This window comes from Cygnus olor, chromosome 18 (assembly GCF_009769625.2).
Source record: "Cygnus olor isolate bCygOlo1 chromosome 18, bCygOlo1.pri.v2, whole genome shotgun sequence".
Taxonomy (NCBI): domain Eukaryota; kingdom Metazoa; phylum Chordata; class Aves; order Anseriformes; family Anatidae; genus Cygnus; species Cygnus olor.
In genome coordinates, this window is record NC_049186.1 from 9,464,836 (window position 1) to 9,486,621 (window position 21,786).

A 21,786-nucleotide genomic window follows, 5' to 3' on the forward strand; every position below is an offset into this window, starting at 1 on the left:
TGTTTGCTACTGCACTTCGTTCTGGGTGTTCTCGTTCTAGCAATGCAGCAGCAGTTACTGGAGCAATTCAGATTATTAGTTGAAAGCCATTGAATCTTTCACCTCACTGGTATTCCCTCTTGAGGTCAGTGGTACCTAGTAGCGGGAGTGAAATCTCAATTAGAAAAGTGTTTTATGATAATTTAAATCCTGTCCCCTGCGTGCAGCCTGAATAACTTGGGACAGCCGTGGGAGCTGGCTTGGAGAACGAGGAGGGATGGTGTCGTTCTGCCCTACCGGAGGGGTGCAGGAGCTGGACAGCCGGCATTCCCTCGGCCTCGGGGACCAGTAGGCCAAGGATTTTAGCGGGTGTAAATCCTGGCCTTCCCTTTGGCTGCCCTTGTGTCTGGGGAAGGGGATCCTCAGTGTTCCTCTGTGCGCAAGGTTGCTAGTGGCCTATCATAGGGAAGAAAATGGCAAATTCGGTGTTCACAGTCCTCCTTTCTGCTCACCTGTCATTGTTGTTTTGAATTATTTCTCACTTCTGTTGATGTAGTCCTAAGGCAAGACCCCGTTATCACTACGTGGCATTTATATTTTTGTCCCTTTAAATGAATGTATTATGGATCAGATTATCAGAACAAACAAGGCCTTCCTTTTTTTGTTCTTATTTGTCTTGTTGTTTCTTCTGTGGCCTTTGGCAGTAATCATCACTTCTCTTTATGTATATCAATGACATATTTAAAATATCATACTTTATATGTTTAGTTTTGTAATTCCTTTGTAGACTACTGCAATTGTCTTTTTTTTTTTTTTTGTCCCACAAGGAAGGAAAGAGAGAATACCGAAAAAGTAAACACTTGTTTTCTTCTAGTGTTTGGGGGGTGGTGGCGGAAAATAACTAAACTTTATAGATAGTGAAATTAGGAGTCTGCAAGGTCAGGCTGCTCTACAGAAACAGGCCTGCTTCTGGTGATTGTATTATGGTGGTATTGATATGTAGCTCAAGTTCCGTATTCCAAAACAGTCTCGCTCGCTGAGCTTTCATCTCCTCTTCACACAAATGTTTACAACATGAGGTTTCAACCAGCGGCAATCACTCATGTGAAACTCGGAAAAGTGAATATTACTGTAGGAAAAGGAGTCCTTAGGAATGTAAGCAGGCAGATCGTAATTACCCATGGGTGCGATTTTTTTGTTGTTCTTGCATTTCCGTTGCACTGATTTTTAGAGTTCAAAGATGCTTAAAGTGGCTGTAACATAATATCCAAATATTTCTGTACATTTTTATAAGCAAATTCATTGTCATCAATTTAATATCTAACTGGTCATTTTCCCAGTTTTTTCTCAGAATCCTCCAAAATAGTAAACTGCAGATTCATGACAGGAAAGCCAGGTAAAAAAAAAAAAAAAAAGTTTCAATCTTATTCCTTCATAAATGTAATCTTACTACGCTGAGAGGTTCAATTTCATGACTGAAACATTTGAGTGGTTGCTATTGCCCCATCGGTGTCCTGAAGGAGCACCAAACTGTCACATTTTCTAAGCTGCGTGGAATCTTCATCGGATGTTGGGAGGCTCCTTCCAGTCTATACCCGCGCTCCACAGCATTTCCAAGAAGCGGTAGGTACGCAGTGCTGCTGAGTCGGTAGGAAGAGTTTTTGTAAGTGATTTTATGTAAAGAGATGTTTATGAGTTGTTACTGTAAACTGCTGGGTGTTTGTTTCTGTTAGTCTCAGGAAGTACCACTTGTGCTAAGAATGGCATGGCTGAAGTGGATGGGTTTTAGTCTTTGGGTTATATGTGGTCTGGGGAAATACATTTCATCATCTGTTCTGCTTGTAAGCAGTAGGAAGGCTAACGATTTGCAGAGTGCTGATGATTAAACACTGGAAGCAAAGGAATTGTAGAATGATGTTACATAAAGAATTCTAAGTGTTGGAGGGGCAGGAAGTAAAGAGCAGAAATGTGAGCAGTGCTTGGGTTGGCCTAGGCTGGTCCTGTTAGGGTAAGTGTTACTTAGAAACAGCCCTTCAGTCTGTGAATTGCACTTTTTTTCCCATAATTATATATTGCAAAAATACTGTATTCATCAAAACACTAAAAATTACACTGCCTAAATGTGCTTAGAAAGATTTTTCAGAGCCCTTCAGACCCCACAGCAAAAGGGAAATAAGTAAAAACAAGAGTTGTTTTTGAGAACCTGTTGTTAGCAATGCGGCACAAGTGTTTAATTTGCTGGAAAATATTTAGTGGTTCAGCAAAATAAGAAAGTAGCAAATCTTTGTGGACATAATAAATGGAGAATGCCACAAATGAAAAGCGTGGTGGTTTTGGCAGCATATAAAATAATGCTTCTTCCTTATGTATATCTTCTCGCTTAAGATAATCTATATATATATTTTTTTAAATGATAATTTCATTTTGTCCTGGGGTAATGTGTGTGTGCGGGAAAACAGGCAGTGTATTTCTGGTCCCAAGCATCCCATCTTGGAGCCAGAATTTGTTGGGCTTTTCTCATCCTCTCTGCAGGGAGGTTGTGGAGGGAAAGGTTTTTGTACCGTACTTCTGCATCTGCACTAATGCAGCATTATAGCTGGGTGCTGTGGGTGTATTATACAAATTACAGTTCTGATTATAGTTGTTGGGGCTAATGGTTTTGAGGTAACTGTACTTTGGCCATACTTAAGACACTCGCACATTGGGAATGGTGCAGGACACTTGTTTTGATGTTTGAACTGACTGATATTACTGTATGGCTGTATTTTTGTCTTTATTTGTTCGGCTAGGCTAGACACTGTTTTGTGTTTTTGTTTTTTTCCCCTTTGCAAAGCTTTGTCAGAATTATTCTATTAACCACAGTAGGATCATTACTCGCTGCTGCTGTCTGTTCTTCGAGTGGAATTTAAAATACGTGGCTGAATCTCTAATGCTCACTTCAAAAGGAGTGAGTAGGTTGAACACCATTGGGGAGCTTGTGTCGGTTTGGATACCAGTTACGGGGTTTGCTGTGCAAGGAGAAGTTGGGAATCCATGTCCTATTCTCGGGAGAGTTCTAAAATTGAATGTCTTTGTAGTATCATGTTCCTGCATTTTAGGAGAGGAAACAGGGAAGTTATAAAAGCATTATCTGGATGCAGGAGGGTAATGTCATTAAAATATGGAGTTAGAAGACCATTTCCCAAACCAGGCTTAGCTATATTATGCCTTATGATTTGAAGCACAGTCGTGTAGAGATTGATTTCAAAGGTTATTTACAATGAGGATAGTGATTTTTAACGGTGAAGGTTAGTAACTGCTCTGAACTCCCCAAACAGCACAACAGAAGTGTCACACACAGTTACACAATAGGTACGGCTTGGGGAAAGATGTTTGGAGTATCTGTGGGTGGCATCCTTGTGCTATTAAATCTGGTATGGTGTAACCCTTTTGTGTGAAGCATTGTATAAACGTGTATCAGAAAGCTCAGTCCCAGGATTATTCAGTCCTACAATGATGTGAGTTCATTGTAATGCCGTGATGAGCACTTAAGTGTACTGAAAGGAAACTTCCATGTTCTGTGTCACAACCTTCTGGCATATTTCTGTGTTCAGTTTGTGCACCGTGCATTGTTAACTGATATTCAGCGTGAAGATTTTTGCATTCTTTTGCTTCTTGAATGGATTGAAAGAGTTTTGCTTCTCAAACAGAAAATGAACTTAGTGTTGTATTTTTTTTTTAATTCATCCAACCGTACAATATAAACCTGTAGCAGCTGCATTCACACCAACAAACTAAGCTGTGATTTTCAGGTAGATTTCTTAGGCATGGATGTGGTGCTTTGCAGTACTGGGACGTGTCGAGACTGGAGAAAGTCCTTGTTTGAAAATTTAAGTTTGACACTTGAGAAAAGACTCTTTCAGCATCACTACAAAATCCTTATTAAGCACAGAAGACTTCGATTGAGCCACTGAGCTTTGGAGCTATTTCTCTGCCAGGGAAAAACCAGAAAGCTTGTATGGGGTTTTCCAAAAAGGGAAGGATTTACTGCAGTAAATCATTTCCTAATTTTAAAAATACTTTTATTGCTGAAATCCAAATATAGGTTTATTAGTGAAAGTTGAAACTTGAATACAGGACAAAGTTGGGAACTGCTAATTCTGCTTCCGTCTCTAAGACTGAATTTGTGAGCTTTGGCAAATGAAGTGTGTAAGACTGTGCTGCGTGAGTGGCAAGTTCAGTGAGCATCCCGGAAAAACTTCTGTGACATACGTTGTTGCCTTTAAGCTTCTGAATTACGTTCGTAAATATGGTATGTGTTGCATGTTGAAATGATGCTTGGGAATCTTCTTTGACTCCCCCTTGCATTCATTGGTGGTAGAGTTTTGTACTCACTTGGCATTTTGAAAATTAATTGACGTGTTTAGTCATATGTGCACAGATGTAGCTATATCTCATACAGCAGACATATTTCAAAAAGTACTTTTGGCAGTCTTATGACTCAGTGGAGAAGAGTATTGGTAACTGCATGACTGTGTAAATCCTTCAGATCAATGGCATTCACTTTTTTGGTCAAAATTATTAAACGTTGCATTGTGAAATGTACAGACACTTAGGAACAAGGCCTCGTTTTGTTGTTCAAGTGTTTAAGAAGAAAGAGGTTCTGCCACAAGCAGGTTGTAGTTTGAAAAGCTGCGGATTGTGATCTTTTAAACAGCTTTCAGAATATGAATGCTGTGTTCTCCTGCAAAATGTGTTTGAGTTTGGGAGTTGTAGGTTGGTCCCACTCCATGGAGAGTTAGCTGGCTCTGTTGTACTGATTTTTTTCCCTTTGTTTTTCTCTGGTAAATTTCATTAAGAGAAGCAAAGATTAAATTACTTTTCAAATGCATTTTTTTACAGTAAGTAATTGGTGATGTTGTTATGGGAATAAAATGGTAACCACGAGACAATATTTCAATTAAAATGCCCTCATCTTGGATAAGTGTGAGAAACTATAACCTGAAAAAGCAGTAAGAACATATATGGAAAAAAATAATATATGGAATACAAACTGCTGCTGTTAACCGGTTATTATGAAAGATTGTTTACGTGAGGATTTTCTATGAAGGAGCCAAAAGAACTTTAGGTGGGGCAGAAGCACCGCCTATTACCTGTTACCTGATGTACTATTTATTACATGCTCACTCATTTCAGTCGGTCGTTACTTGCCAAATTCTAGTTATTTGCATTGCGACTTCCCATGGCAGGTGTCTATCTCTAGCTAAGTTTCTGGACGTTGTGAAGGGCTCTGCCAAGGTAACTGAGTCTTTTCTAAAATTTAGGCAAAAGTAAAATATTCTTTGGTTCACAGTAAAAAACAAACAAAATCCCCACTCCTCTTCCCCCTCCAAAAAACACAAAAAACTTATGTCTATAGCTCTGCTTTGCAGAAAGATGAGTTGTGCTGTGGTATGACGTTTCTGTCAAGGATATACTGCTTACCAACCCTGCGAAAATCTGCTCAGCATTGGTTGAATTAGTTATTTGTGCAAATCTAAAAGATCATCCCTGCAGTGAATATACATCAGCCTGAGCTAAGTGGGATTTCCGTACAATTTGAATGAAGGCTAGGGTTTTGCATTCCCCCAGATCGCTCCCTGGTACGATTCTGGACACAAATGAGAGCGCAGAGAACTCCCCATCTGTATTCCCCGTAGCCAGTTCCTCTTTCCTGCCGCTCTATCTTCATGCAGCACCAGAGGAGGCAGTGACTTGATTTAGACAGCGCAAATTGTAGGTATCTGCAGGATATGTAGAATAAATGTGAAGACAGGCATGGCTGAACAAGGAGATTGAGGTTGGAAAACACTGGTGTTAGAAGGAGAGAAATGGAGGGGAGGCTCCTTTGCATGGACACATATGAATTACTTTATCATGCCAATACAGCTGTTGGGTAGAACAAAGTTTTGTTGTTTGCATAGATTGGGAAGTTTTTAATAAATGGAGTAGGAAATAGGGAGGAAAAAAAGAGACAATTCACATTTAAGCTGTATCTCTGCTATATTTCATTTTCTGTTTTTATAACGAATGGCACCATGTTGTGATGCAGAGAAATGCTGAATGCTGCAGAGATTCCCCTAAGTTGCTGCAGACACCAGGTGTTTGGTCATGAAGGGCTCTACAGTCTGTGGCAGACGTAATGGGGAAAGAGCACTTCTAGTTGCCTTAATCTGAATGTAAGAAATTCACAGAAACTTTTGGCTTTAATATTTTTGAATATCTCAATTATTTGTAAAAATGGGAATGATGTCAGAAGGGTAGAGATGTTTTAACGCTCGTATTTGTGAGCATTATTGAAAAGCTGATGAGAACATGAAAATGCAGTTCTGAGAACCAGATTTGAGTAGCATGGAGTAAATCAGGCCTTAGGCCGTGTGCCGAAGTATTTAACTACATGTTCATTAAGCAGCAGCCTCTGCTCTGCCTGCTCATGGAGCCACTGGAAAATGTAGTGTGTGAGTAGTGTCTTTCAGGGCTGTAGCGTAACGCAGACACATGGGAGGGCCGACGCAAGCTTGTGCAGAGAATTTTGTTATTACACAACTTTTGAGTATTGAAGTATTTGTAACGTAATTTTAATGTATGCAATATTTTCTGGGTTTGCTGTGCGTAAATAGGACTCTTGTCTCTGTCAGTTAGGGATGGCTTTCAGACAAGATAAAGACACGCCGGGTAGGTGATGATGTGCTTTGACTTGCCGTGTCTTTTGCTTAGTTCCATCAAGATAGGTAATGCTTTTTGACAATGGTGTTTAAAAAATAAACAAAAAATGCAGGAGGTGAGGCTATTCAGGATCTTCACGTGGCGGATAGGGTGGTTATAAATGCAGAGGCCAGGAGTTATTTTCAGATATTGAGCCAAAGATAGCCAGGTTGTCCGCGTGTAGATGCTGCTTCCATTCGTCTATGTATAGTTTGTCCTTTTTGCTGCTACTTCCGAAGTGAAAACAGATTAGTAGAGATAATAAGGTGTTAATAATCACTTAATGAAATGTCTGTTCTGAAATGGTAACTGGCATGCAATAAAATCTAACTTGTTACCATCTGTGATGTATGTAAAGTGATTTAAAGAGCACAGAGGGTTCAGATGCAGAACTCATTTGCTCTTAATCTCAGTTGCTGCTATATTTGTGGTGCTGTTGTTACGTGAATGGTAAACCACCCACAGACGCTTGTTCCTTTTCCAATAACTGTGGAGGTGTTTGTTCTATGCATTAAGTTTAGAGGATCATGCTCAAGGCTCCAGTTATATGGCCAGAGATCCCTTGTCCTCCTAACTTACAGTCCTGTCTTTGTGGATTTTTTTTGGGTGTGTTTTAAGGGGAAGGACAAACTAAGTAATTAATAGTAGGGGGCATCATGAACATCTTAATCATCTTAATATTTTTTTTTCCCTACCTGATCTCAAGCATACCATGTTCTTTAAAGGCAAAGTAGGAGTTCTTGCTGCTGTTACGCTATATAATAAAACCTTGAAAGACGCTTTCCTTGTTCTCCATGCTCCATTTCAGATTTAGCATCATTTTTGGCATGTAAAGTAGGGTCATTTTGCCTGGAGTTGTACAACATTAACCAGAGTAATTCAGTTTCTTTAGAAAACTGATTAGATAGTCCTCTCTCAAGGGTGGAGACATTGTATTTGTTCTGTAAGGTGTGCAGTACATTTCTGAGCGCTGTGTAGAACTAATATTGCTGGCTTCAGCCGTAACTGCAAGAAATGGGTGCATAACAGCTCTGCAATTATGTTTTTTTTTTTTAAAGGCAAAAGCACCTTTTCTATTATTTTCTGCATGAAAGAGGCACCGTCCTTTCTCTGTGTTCCGTTAAGTCTTTCTTATTGACGTAGTGCACCATTACCTACTCTCATTTCGTTAAATGATTTCTGAGTGTGGGATTACTTATGCTGTCTATGCCATGACATTAGGAAAGTGCATTTTTTCTGTGTGTGTCTATAAGTGGCTTCTGTGCTTTATTTCTTCTTGCAGGCTTGAATAAAATGCTTTTTGTCTTAAGGCAAAGTAAGTTTATTCTATATTTTTACGTAAGGAAAGTAAATACATAACTTTATTTTACCCTTCTGAAGGCAGTTGAGTGGTATTTCAGTATACTACAAAAACAATTACATAACGTTGTGTAGAGGTACAGGCATGTCTTAAGTAGGGATCACTAGAGATGCCAGAGCAGCTATATAATGTGGTTTAGCAGTAGATAGGTTTATTATTCCCTGCTTTATTATGTGGACTGACGCACGCAGTATGTTTGCTGAGTCTCAATAGATGAACTTCAGTGACCCATCTTTATTTAACTATAGAGTTGTCACAATCACAGGTAAGGTAGCCAGCATTTTTGCTGTGCAGTATACTTAATGTATTTTAGTTAATCCAGATTATACAATGAACCCAGATCTTTCCGTGCCTGTGTAAATTTAAGCATGTAGTCAGTCTTTTCCTGATATTTTTGCGGGAGAGAAGACTTCGGTCACAGGCTTGTGTCCTTACCAGCTATATGACTTCTCAAATATTACTTCTTTGGATTACGGAAATAATTTGCACATTTTTGAGGCATTTGTATGTGAATTGCTTTCATCTCAATTCTACCAGAAACAAATTTCAAAAACTTGTGCAAAGTTTACTGCTTGTCTAAAATATTTGGAAACTCTGTTTTAGTGAAAGCTGGAAGCTAATGGGTGGGTTCTTCAGCTAAACTAATGAATGCAGTTTTAGGGTTTTATAACTACAAGCAAGAAAAATAGGACTTTACTTTTACTAGCGAACAATATTTTGGAACAGCACTCTGTCAGGGTCAATGGCAGCGCATGGCAAGAATTGTTGGGGTAACTGATCTCTTTATATCAATAAGAAACCAAATAGTAAATTTTCCTTTCTGTCAGTGGACGTAATATCCTAGGTCTCCTGTTACACATTTTTCCTGAAGCTTGCAGCTTCTTTGAGACCCTTTGGACTTCTGTGAAATCCACATTGGCCTTGAAGTTCAAAAGTTATTGGGAAAGGGCAGAGCAACTAGCCTCCAAAATAAATCTAGTAGACCTCTTGCTTCTTGAAAGCAGTTGCTGGGATACAATGATAAAACAGCTGGCTCTTCTTTACGAATTACCTGAATTTATTACGTGTTCAAAACTTCCGTCCAGTTTATGGGAAGGGCTGACAAATGACATGCTAGGAAACAGCGTGGTCACCGTATGCATTTCCTGAGCTGAATTCCCACTCTGCTTTCTCGGAGCCTGTGTCAGCCTGACTGCAGCAGGCGACGGAGCAGGATGCCCTCCTTCTCTCCTGCACTGGGGTGCCAACAGGATTCCTTTGGCAGGGAGTATCGGGGTGCTCGTTTCTCCCAGCAGAATTCTTTGAAGGTTTGGTGTTGCAATGGGAGGCAGCTGGAGAGGCTCTTGCCCTTCTGTGTTCCCCACGGCCGCAGGGCCTGTTCAGTGCGCGAGTCCCAGGATGCGGCGCTGGAAGCGGAATTCGGCTCCCTGTGAGCTCCCAACCCTCGCGCGGTGGGACTGCAAGTTGAACATCATCGCTTTAGCATAAATCTTTACAAGAGATGTTAATGTCTGGTTAAAATATGCAAATATTTACTGACTTGTCTACTGTTTGTCAGCTTGGCATGCGAGACCTTGGATCTGATCCTTCTGTCTTGGCAGACATTGGGAATTTTGCCAATAACATTAATAGGAACAGCATTGTGCCCTCTAATCTGTTTGTTTATGAAGTACAGCAGGAGTTATCTGGCTAGATGCTTTACAGTCAATTGAAAAAGCATCTGTTTGAATTTTTTTTAGGAACTGGCACTCCCTTTAACTTACCATTATCTTCGTGTACGGATCCTTTGGTTCCATCAGTAAACTGTGTGGCGTAAAAGTGCAGAGTCACGAGTTAAAACGCTCTGAAATACTAAAATCTTAGTTCGCGATTTTCTCTTCTCCTACGCTGATTTTTAGTTTGCGCTTGGACTAATCAGGCTGTGGAGTAATTCTTGAAAAGCATCCTGTGCCCCAAGCAGGCGCAGGGTTTGCTTAGCACTGACTGGCCGTGTGGATCACACTGTTCACCGCTCGTCCTCTGAGCCAGCCCTTCAGCCTTCCCTGGCCCCCTCTGCGGTTCTGGAGGGGAAATGTGTAGTTTTAGTTGGAGATTAGCGTTTAGTTACTCTGTCTGTATTTGTTTTCAAAATCTCATTGGAAAGAAGGAGAAATGCTCATTATTTTGGGAATATTGCCCCCAAAAATCATTAGTAGGGAAAAAAATCCCTCTCAAATCTCAGCAAAAACAAAACAAACACCAGGGGTTGAGTTGTACCTGTTGGAATCAACCAGATCTTCTAAATGATAGGGACAAGAGATGTTTTGTGGAAGTTAAGCTGGACAGGACTTGGCCTTCAAAGAAACGTAGATCAGTCAGTTTCCTCCTACTGAAGGAGTTTTTGGAAGGCACAAGGTATGAAGCCAGGGTTCGATCTCTGGATTAGCTCGTGGGGAAGCATTGTGTCACCTCCCATATGGCTCTAGTCAACATGAGGCTTACAGGTGGAATTCGCAGGTGCTATGCTTAATGTTACTTAAATATCTTATTAAATGCCTAAATCAGGAGCCTTCCTTTAGGCAGTGGGACTGCTGTGAGATGATTCAAAACTGAGAAATGCTTTAAATCGACTGCTGATGATAAAGGCGCTGTTGATAACACATTGTGGCTGTAATTCTAAGGTAGGTCCACGTGTCTGAGACGTGTAGCTTCAGATAGTGGGAATATATATGCCTGTTTGCTGCTTCCACAAAATTCGGAAGACGCATTAAAATTTGCTATTAGAATAAATTATTACTCCAATTTGAATTGCAACTCTTTTGGCATGCAGTTCTCCAGCTGCTTTGAGAAAATGAATAATCCTGACATTTATTCTGCTACATGCTTAGTATTTTAATCTCAGTTTTACAGGCGGAAAAACTGAAGTGCATAAATAATTAGCTCAGTTTCGCGGAGAATTGGGAATACGGCACAGACCTTGTAACACTTCTGCTTTCAAATCTAATCTGCAATCATTTCTGCTCTTGGAGCGAGTGTAGAAATTCCAGTTTTACATTTGAAATTTTAAAACAAGAAACACTTGTAGAATTCCAAATGATTTTTCCTTAATAAGTGTCTCCTTTCCTTGGATGTTAAAATGTTAAATGTTCTGAAATAATTTTAAGCATGGGTAGGTCAGGTACTATAATAGACTAGATTTTAAAATGGCATGTTTGTAATTCACATTCACACGATTTAAGTCTCAGTAACTATATTAGACACAGCTTAGGGGACACAAGCCAGGAGGATGGGTTTTCAGAGAGTCAGCCAGAAGAGGCGAGTGCCCCCAAGGAAAACTTCAGAGCAGCCGGACTGGATCTGAAGTAGACGGTGCAAATACTCAATAAACGTGCATGTTTGTGTCTGTATGGATATTTATGGAATCGAAATGAAATCTGAGAGCATGAATTTATCATTTCCGCTATGTTGTCTGCATACCATTTTTTTGTTATGATTAATTTTTTTTTGAACAAGTTATGCTGCAGTGACTCCCTGCCTGTTATGTCCCATGCTTTGTGACTTCAGTGTCCTTGAAGTTACTCTGAAATACTGATGGTGTGACTCAGTTTAGCGCAGTTATCCAAACAGCCTGGTCCCGACTGCTCTGAACTCCACTTAAGCAACAACCTGTGGATCATGTTAAGGTCGATTACATCCCTTAAAGTGCCCTCCAAGTCTACAAATTGACCAAAGAAGTCATGCAGCCTCTGCAGTACAGTAGGCCACTGCTGGGGGTGTAAAACCTGGTTTCTCCTTGAACTGCTTCAATATTTGGTGAAACAGCCAGCATGGGACGATTGATAAATATCATGTTTTCCTTTTTTTAACGTGGTGCCATGCTGGGGAAGAAGGGCTGGGTAGCGCAGCATCCAAACGCCTGTTGGTTACACTGGCCAGGTCCGTTAGGGTAGGATGTGTGTATAAATACTTCTGCTCAAATAAACACACAGAAGCTCTGCGGAGACTTCTGGTCAAAGGAATTTTGGTTCTATGTCAGCCCGGAAGTGAGGAAATCAAAAATACAGCAGAGTTCATGAAATTCTCTCTTTTCAGTCCCCTAGGAGGAAAACAAAGCATGTGAGAAAAACGTCAATTAACTGTTGTGTTACTGGGAAGCAAACCCTAGATTTGTAAAATTCTGTGGCATCAAATTTTACTAAAATTTTTAGTCATATGTAGAAAGGATCCTTTCATAAACAGTATAACAATACCTAACATTTGTATAATTAAAAATATGTGCTCGTTTAAGTGATCCAACCGAGTGCTTTTAATGTTAATATAATTACTTCATAAATGACTTTTCTCACACGCACAGAAATGCAAAATCTACTTCATGCTTGTGTTCCTTCACCTTTGGGAAGATTTTTATAAATTTCTCATCTTCATCAATGTAAATGTTGTAAAAGAGAACACGGTTTAAGTCAAAATAGTCTGCAGAAATCAGTGTTCCTTTGCATGTTTGTGTTGTGATGCTGAAAATCAAGTTTTAGGAATGGTGTCGAGCACATAGAACACTGTCATAGAATAAATTAAACTTTTTGTGTATGTTTCTATTGTATATTGGCTTAGTTATGTATTAATGAGAAAAGTGGGATAATGAAGAAGTATGAAGTATAAAGGAAGTCTTTAGCAACGAACTTTTGAAGGGAGAGTTATTTTAGTTATTTTCAGTGACCGTAACAGTTGATGGATCATCATGAAGATTGATAGTATGCTGCTGCTTAGCAGACCACGTGAGAACTCTTGAATTTTCCTCTTTCAGATACCAGAACGCATTTTTGTCAAGTCAGCTCTGAAGTGAAGTGTCCCTAGAGACACAACATTTTTTTAAACATATCAATGAAGGGATAATGTAGACGGGGATCATAGAAAGGTTTTGCTTTTCTACTGGTGGTTCAGGCTGTGGATAACTACTTGTTGCAGTTTATTGGTGGATGCTGTTGTCTCTCTTCTGTACAGATTTGTATCACAATTGCTTCACTCCCTCCTCATCCTCCCCAATATTAACTTTAAAGTTATTCAAGAAATTCTGTTGGCAAGGGGCGCGAAGGTGGTGGCGTGGCAGGGGTGTCCACGTTTGCTCAGACACGAAAACAAAGCCCCCGATGGACGTTTGCTGTTGACCTCCTGTCTGTGCTCATCCATCCTGTGCCTCGGCTCGTCCTCGGTGTGGGAGAGCGATGCTGTGGGAGCGGAGGTGGCTGCCAGAGCAGGACTGCGGGCGCAGGGAAGGGGTGGATGAGGTGTTTCCAAAATAGCGGTCCTGTTCGCAGTGAAGACCCACCAGCAAAGCGTGTAAAGCTGTAAAACCACCGCTTCCTTTCCTAGTCAGTCATGGGCTTAACTGTGGTCTTGAATTAGACTCAGAACTGAGAGCCAGGAGGGATGGAAGTATGAACACGGAGAAAAGAGTGGGAAGAGGTCAGGTAGAGGGGGATAGGGAGCAGAGGTGGCATACACTGGCGGGGATGTGCCGCAGCACCTTGAGGTGGGATTGGAAGTTGGTTGGCGACTTGTCCCTGCCATCATGCAGCTAACCAACGTTTTGTCATCCCCTCTGCCCCCACTCTAGGATTTCTGTCCCTGAGTCATGGCAGACAGAAGACCAGAGAAGTCATGTGAACAAGCATGTGAATCCCTTAAGCAGCAGGATTATGAAGTGGCAGTGAAGCATTGCACAGAGGCACTCCTTTCCCTCAGCCAGTACCCCCCAGCTCACCTCCCGGAGGCATGCCAGGCAGAAATCGACCGCATCAAAATCGAGACTCTTCTGTATAGAATTGCTTCCTTTTTACAACTTGTGAGTGTGACTCTTTCATAGTATCTAGCGAACTGGAAAGAACAATCGAGTATCTTGTGCCATCAAGATTTAAGTAAAGTTCAGCATTTGCCTGTAGTTGGCATGTTGGTTTGCCACAGAATTCTTCTTGCTAAAACATGTTTGAGGATTCTGTCCTGTAGTTTTCTCCGATCTGTTTATTTTTCAAGATTGGGACCTCTAAATAGTTTGGGTCTGAATCACAGTTCCCTAAAAGAGTGGGGGAAAAACAAATTATATATATATATATATATATATATGTATATGTATATGTGTGTGTATATATATATATATATATATATATATATATATATATAAAACACAACAAAAACCCAACACCCCTAAATGTATTCCAGGAAGGAAAAATAACTGGTTTTAGAGTATTACTTTATGTTCATATAATTATGCTGAATTACATACCAAATTACCTTATCTTTAAAGAGCATTAAATTCAGGTTACAACTCTAGATGCTCAAAAAAACATTAAGAAACACCAGAATTCAGACAACCAGTTCATACTTAATTTAGCTGCCTTTGCATAGCCTAACAGCAGTCTTTTAATATTTGATCACATACTAGCTTTCCATTGCTAGGCTAGAGCATGTCTGGTGAAAGACGTAACTTTTAGTCTCTGGCAGGTTTTTAATAGAAATGTGAGAACTGTGAGCTTTGTAAAGGTTTGTAAATTCAAGGCAAGACGCATATCCCTGAATTGCAAGTGATCCTGTTAACCAAAAATATGACCTTCCTTGAACGCTCCAGAGTGCTACAGTTTCTTAAAGGAAAGGACCATAGAGTGATTAATAATGATTTAACCTACATTTTTCCTTATCCTTCTGTTTTGAGGATGTTATTACAGGTTTACAGGGGCTTTCTCTACCCTGAATCTTCATGTACTATGGGTATGAACAATTCCATCCCATATGGTAAAGTGTGGCCAAGTTGTAAGACCTTGCTGGGCAGCTTTAAATTAAGTCATGCCCATCTGATTAAGCAGCTTTTTAAAACTTTCTTTAAATAGATAGCTGAATTTGACTATTCTGTGTGCAAAACGAAAATCGGAAAACTTCTTAAATTAAAATGTGACCTATAGTATAGCTCCTCAGGGGGGAAGAGATTCAGTAATAACTAAGGTGTTTTGTTAAATTGGAAGTTGTGTTACTACAGATTGACTTCTCAAAATTATTTACATAGGGTAATATACAGTTAGAGGCTTAACAGTATTTAATGCATTCCTGACCTGGATGCCTCTGAAAATGTTATGAGGCACCTCTCTGAATGTTCAACATAGTGAAATTTGTTGCAGTAAGCTGTTAGGGGCTTTGGAAAATTCTTGTAATCAAAACCTTTTCATTAAAGACTTGGATTACATAGATACTTAAAGATTTTTATTTTTTTTCTTAAAAAATCTTAACTTTCCTTTTTTTTTTTTTTTTTTACTAAAAGAAGTGTTGTTTTAAATCACCACTGATAAGACGGTAAAATAAAGTACACCTTACAAATTCCAACAGTGTATTAGTGCAAGTTTAAAAAACAGTGTCTAGAAAGAAAATTTTTATATTTTTTCCTAGGTGTTGTGAGCCACCTACAAAGTATATACATAAGCATATACCTTTGCACATTCATGTACCTCTTTTAGAATGTCCATTTGCTGAGAATTTGAGGAAAAGGTCAGTTTTCTAAGAATTCATTATATTATATTTGACATGTGACTGATGTTCTTTACATGTTCTACCCTGGAAAAAATCGAGGTAATGGGTTCTTAAAAGTTTTAAGAAACTTCTAGTTGAAGCATGTAGTTGTTTATGCTAACTGGAATAATGCTATTTTTAAACTTTTCGTGTTTTACCTTTCAGAAAAAGTATGGGCAAGCAGATGAAGACTGTAGGCATGGTATGCTTCTTTCTTTCTTTTATTCCTTAGTGTTATAAATTGCAGTCAGTTGTCTGAATTTTAAAATCTGGTGCCCAGATTTGTTAGTTTGCTAACAATGGATGTTTTGCTAGTTTAAAATTATGTATCTGTTTTATAATACTTTTTTCTACTTTATTTTTTTTAAGGAGATCTCACAATTTTGTAACTCATGTTCAAGTACCAGAACTGAAATACAGCTGCCTTTGGCATAAGGGTACTGTTTGGCTAATATCTATTTTAGTGTACAGATATAGGGCAGGTTGATAGCGCTTGGATTTTTATGTTGGGAAAGCCAGCTGCTTGTTCCATCTTCCTTCCTAGGGGCATTGGTTGATATTTAGGTTTGTATTTTAGGTGCTGATTTGGGGGGGAGGAGGAGAAGGAATGATGTGCTTACATTCATCCCTATTTGTTAAAGGTTCCAAATGTGTGGCAATGTCACGTTTAAGTTGTGTCTTCCATGTTATGATGCCTTGTTTAATTGGGGTTAACCTTGCTAATATTTTGTAACTGATTTATAGTGAAAGTGACTCAATACTTAGCGAGGACTCTACTGAGTTTGGTAAACATTGGATCAGAATTTATCAGTTAGATTTGCAAGGAAAAGCGGGGCAGATTCCAACTTTCAGTTATTTCCTTAACTATTCACAAATTTTAAAGGAAATTTCCTGAAGCCACAGTTCTGTTGCATGGACTGTGTGATTACTCTTGTGACATTCCTGCACTAGCAATGAAAACCTTTACACTGTGGTGGTTTTTTGTTTGTTTGTTTTGTTTTGTTTTTAAGTGCATTCTTCTTCACTGATGCTCAAGTCATAGGCTGGGGAGTTTGTGGGGTTCTGCAGACTGCTTGTGATGGTTCACAAAGCATAACTAGGAAAAGTAAATGTAATTTCAGTAGGTGTAGTTTTCCCCCTTAGAAAACGTTTAAACAAATTTTAAAAGGCTGAACATCGCTTAATCAATGCCATTCTTAAAATAGGTTTGTTGTCTTTAAGGCTGCTTCTTGTTCTAACTGTTGATACGTGCCAAGGGTGCAATATCCTGACTAACCTCACAGTTGTCTTTTATGGTGGCAAATAAAAGTCACAGAGAGACGTATGGCAAGATGAATGGTGGTTAAAGGAGGTAGGAAGTGGGATTCTGTTTAATGAATAGTGTTCTCATTGATGAGATCTGATGGGTTTGTCATAAGGGTAGCTGACATTCATCCGTGGAGCCTTTTTCTTCTCTTGGCATGTGTGTCAGAAGTCAGTATCTCAAAGGAACAGTAGCATTAACTGTATTTTTTCTTTCTCTTGCTGGATGCACGTAGAAGTGAGTAGAATAGGAACACCAATCTCTACTTTTTTTAATTTGAAAAAAGTAGAGAAATTGGCTTTCAAATGTATACAAGCAACAAAGAATTGTTACCAGTGTGATGTTAATTTCCTTAATTCATCCCAGCATGTTCTGCACTATTTTTTCCAGATCTAAAACTGAAGACATTTTTCAACTTCACACTATATTATTTCCCTATAAAAAGTGTGCGTGTGTATATATGTACTGATTAAATAAAAATTAACAATTTGTTTGGGGTTTCCTGTGTTGTGCTGTTATTGATTGTAGCCCAGTATTTGACGGTTCAGAGTATCTGTATCATTTATGATCCTGAAAGTTCTTGGGTTTAGTTTGCCTTGAAATATCCTTGGGAAGAAAGAACCTTAATATGGACTAACTGTATTTCCTTGATGCTCACAATTTTTTTTTAAAGAGAATGTTTTTATTCAAGCTGCTGTTCCATCTTCTTACAAGCCTTGATGTGTTGCATTTCTGTGACTGTTTTATTTTAACCTTGAAAGATAAATATATTTTGGAATATATACATGTATAGTGTATATATTATACATTATACAAAGAAATACATGTTCCTTAGTGCTTGCACTGTTGTAAGGAGTCATGATAACTTAGAATCTGTTAAATTATTCCACAAATCTCTAACAAAATAAAATAGTTCATGTGCTGTGACTTTTTATATGCAACTGCACGTTTAGCTTGGTAATACTGGGTGGTTAATGCTACGAAATATCGTAATTGGACATCTAGTCTTTGAGGTTAAAATAGCAAACTGCCCGACATGCTAAAGCTATTTCTGGTGCTGCTGCTTCTGATTTGGGAAGTAAGCTCTATTTTTGGAACTGTGGTCAGTATCATCAGAGTGGTGAATTCAGAGTAATCTTTGTGGCGCTTTGTAAACAGCATTTAGTTACCATTTCGTTTTGAAGGGATGTCTGGTTGTTTTTATGTAAGTGTTTTTGTGTTTTTTCTGTTGTTTCATGAGATTTTTTTGTTAATGACACGAATGTCTGTTGAGTGAGGAGTTGTGATTTATTCTAACATGTAATCCTGAAGTTGTGGTGATTGTAAGATTCCTGTTAGTACTAATAGAAGCTGCTTGCATCGAAGGTCTACATGAGTAGCAGTGTAAACACAGATGTTGATGTTGCCTGCAATAACACTAATACATATTTTAATTCCATAATTTTAAACAACTGTCCCAGACTCCTTTTCAACTCACGTGCATAGCTTTACTAGCCTTTTAGTCGCTCAGAAAGGCACTGCTTTTTCTGGACAGTTAATATACATGATTAAGTGTTATGCCTCCTTGTCTGAAGCCCAACTGTATCATGAAATAAATCCTTTCACTATTGGAAGTGTCAATGGAAGTGTCTGTTTGGCTAGCTATCTGATCCAGTGCTAGAAAACATTAGGAAAGTTTTCTGTTACATGGAGCTTGTAAACTTCTGGACTCAAACAATCGTTCCTATATCCTGCACTTTACAGCATAAGTGAATGAAAGCCCTTTTAAAGTAACAGGAATTGACCACGAGGAGGTTAGCTATATTTGGAAACTACAGGGCATGCTTTTTGTGAGCATGAATGGATCTTCCTGAGCATGTTTGTGTTACTGAAAGGTTGTTGGTTGCTGTTTGGTTTTTTTGTACCCTTTCTGTGAAGAGGAGGTCCTTTGTGTCTGTGTCAGATATTTGAATTTATCCTTCCCGTATTTAATTTTTGTCTATTTTAGCATGTAAACCTTTCAACCTTTTTTTTTGAGCTCATGTACAACGTTTCTTAGATGGTGTGAGACAAGTTCCAAATTAATACTAGGCATGAGCTAGTAATACTTCCTTTCCATTCAAGCTGTGTCTTTCACAGAAGCCACGGACTTAACTCAAGTTTCAGACATTATTTTCATGTTAAAGGTGAAGGAAAACTGTAGGCTTTATTTAAGTGCATGCTGTGATGAAGCTAATACTTGCTGATTTGTGTTGCAGTGCTGGGAGAGGGGCTGGCCAAGGGAGATGGATCTTTCCGTGCAGTGCTCTGCTGCATGCATCTTAAAGGGAAGCTGCAAATTGTGTCTAATGTTCTTTCCAAATCACTGATGGGTGAATCACTGGTAAGTGTGTTTGCTGTAAGCTATGTAACTTAGAAAGCAGTTTTCTATTTCCTTTTTTCTTTTGGATGTATTTAATAACAAACTTCTGAACATGAGTTTGATGGACAGGTTGTAACAAATGTTTTTTATTGAAAAGACAAAGATAAGTCTATGGGCGTGCATATTTAATAAGGATACCGTTGTTGCATTGCCAGTGTTTTGGTTTGGTACAAATTTTGAAAAGTTTTTTTGGTTGTTGGCTCTGAATCATGAAGAAATGCAAAATAATTTATGTATTTGGGCAATGTAATAAAGTAATGTAAACTTCAAACTTTTTTTTTGTTTGGATTGCACCTGACGCCATTTTGTATGCACTTAATAAGTTTAGTCTTTGAAGCAGAAAGAATATTGATAGGGCTATTAAATACGTAGCTCACAATAAGTTGTAAGAAAAATAAAAGCTTATCAGGGATAAAAACAAACAAAGAAAACAAGGAAGTCTTGCATTTCAAGACAAGATGAAGGTTGGAGTGTAAAGCTTCTATTTTACCCTTGAACTGTCAAAGCTTGTAAAGGTGTTCTTAACCCCATACATGTAATTAACAGTTTTGACTCCTATGTGACTACTCACTTGGGGAAAAGTAAGCACATATGTAAGTCTCCAAAGGATGATATCATATTAGTTTCTGTAACTAGGTTAAATAATAATCAGTTCTTCACCATGAACTGCTGGTGGTGCTAAATCCAGAAAAATGGTCATAGCACAGCCAAGAGCAGCTCCTGTCAGACTGAGGAATGTGGAAGTGACATCAGAAATTGTAGGAGAGCCCATTACCTTGAAACGGGATGTTGGGAAGTAAAAGCAGGGAGAATGAGTTTGCTTTTGAGGTGTACCGATGCATAAGTGTTTCCTTGTAATTACACATTGCTAAGTGATTAAAGATCGTGTTCAGTATTATTTAAATGTAACTTGTAATTTTTTCTGTATGTTACAGGAGTTGCGTTGCTACTTTATTAGTTATACAGAGTCAATTTCCTGACAAGATACTTATGAATTATCTTTTTTTCCTGAAAAAAGTATTAATTGAGCCAAAAGATACACGTACACACTGAATGATTGTGCAGTTCAGTAATTAGACATTCACCTAGGGAGGGACCAGAAATGGGCTGAAATTATGTCTTGGTGCTTAAGTTAATCAGTGGGTGATTCTGAGGGAGCCTTCTGTTTGTCTGTCCAGAATACATCCTGAATTTTCTTCTTCTCTTTCTCCATCCCCTGCTGTTATTTTTATGTAAATAAAAGATTTTCCTCTGCCTAGCTGCCGTTTTCTAATGGGAAAAAAAATGTTTCATTGAAAAATTGCTGGCAAGATCAAAGGAAACTTGCTTTCAGAAAAAAAAAATTAGTAAAATAGCCAAAAGCTCCTTATCGTAGGAAATGAACGGTGTTGTACAGGCTTGTTTTGAGCTATTGTTGTGTAAAGAAAGGTATCTTCGTATGTAATTCCAGAGTTTTTTCCCAAAGCAGAACTTAAGAAGTTTTTACAACCTTCAGGTCATTAGACGCTGTTTTCAGTGGGAATATTAAAATCAGAAACTAACTTACTGACTTCTGTCAGTGTGTCAGAGGAGAAATGAAATGAAGTTTTGGAATGAATTTACTGAAGAGCTGGAATCCATCCAGTTTCCTCCCCAGTGACTTAAGAGAATGATTCTTGGTAACTTTTTTTTATGCATTAATACATTTAAGCTCAGCATGTTCGGTTTGCAACCTTTCTGCTGAAGAAGTGAAAAATCACTTTGAAAAAAAACCTGGGTGTGTGAATTTTTGAGTGTATAAATTTTCAGTAACTTCTGCTGCTCAGTAGCACCACAGTCAAAACGTGGAGAAATCTAGCACATGCAGTGGGACTTGATTAAAGTCCTGCAAGAGTTTTTGAAATAAAAATACAGATCTAGGTTCCTTTCTTCAAAGTTTTGCCTTATGTGAGTGTGAAATTGTTGCATACTAGCTATCTGTTTCAGCTAAATTGAAAAAAAACTTTTGAAAGGACTTAATTCAGATGTAGCTTGGGTCTGCAGTTATTTTTCATTACGTGGCTTATCTTTGCTTTTAGTAAAAGCTCTGAAAATGACATAGTCTACATCAGAGCAGAAAGAGTTATGAAACAGTAGAAATCAGTAATCTGTGAAATACATCCTTAAGAAGAAATGAATCCATTGCTGCAACGGCAGTGACAGTTCATTTTATCAATTCCTTCAGAGATGAAGTGTTTCAGTAACTGTAGCGCATGGCTGATGTATAGTGCTTTTTGTCAGTAGCTTATAAAGTGCTGTGTAAAGGCAGGCAGTATTACTATCAACGTTTTGCAGATGGGAAACCAAGGCATGGAGATTTGAAGTGACTTGCCTAAGGTCACCCAGCAGGCTGGCAGCTAAGAGCATAGGTCTAGAGCATAGAGTCCTTGTCCATCGGGCTATCGTGCCTCCAGGGCCACCTCACATGTAGAGTATTGCTCTGGAGGATAGCATTTAATAAGTATTGTGGCTATT

The 21,786-nt window shown here is 38.8% G+C and overlaps 1 protein-coding gene across 5 annotated transcripts in view; it reads left to right on the forward strand.

Moving 5' to 3' along the window:
• The window catches only part of HELZ (helicase with zinc finger), an 83,189-nt gene that overhangs the window by 2,780 nt on the left and 58,623 nt on the right, over nucleotides 1–21,786 (forward strand). For 2 of the 5 annotated variants that reach the window (XM_040530262.1, XM_040530263.1), the window contains exons 2-4: nucleotides 13,653–13,880; nucleotides 15,755–15,791; nucleotides 19,130–19,254. In XM_040530262.1, coding sequence (XP_040386196.1) covers nucleotides 13,671–13,880; nucleotides 15,755–15,791; nucleotides 19,130–19,254 — 372 coding nt within the window. In that variant the 5' untranslated portion in view covers nucleotides 13,653–13,670. Of the gene's footprint in view, nucleotides 1–13,652; nucleotides 13,881–15,467; nucleotides 15,569–15,754; nucleotides 15,792–19,129; nucleotides 19,255–21,786 lie in introns of those variants that run through there. The other 3 variants (XM_040530265.1, XM_040530264.1, XM_040530266.1) reach the window with 2 other exon arrangements.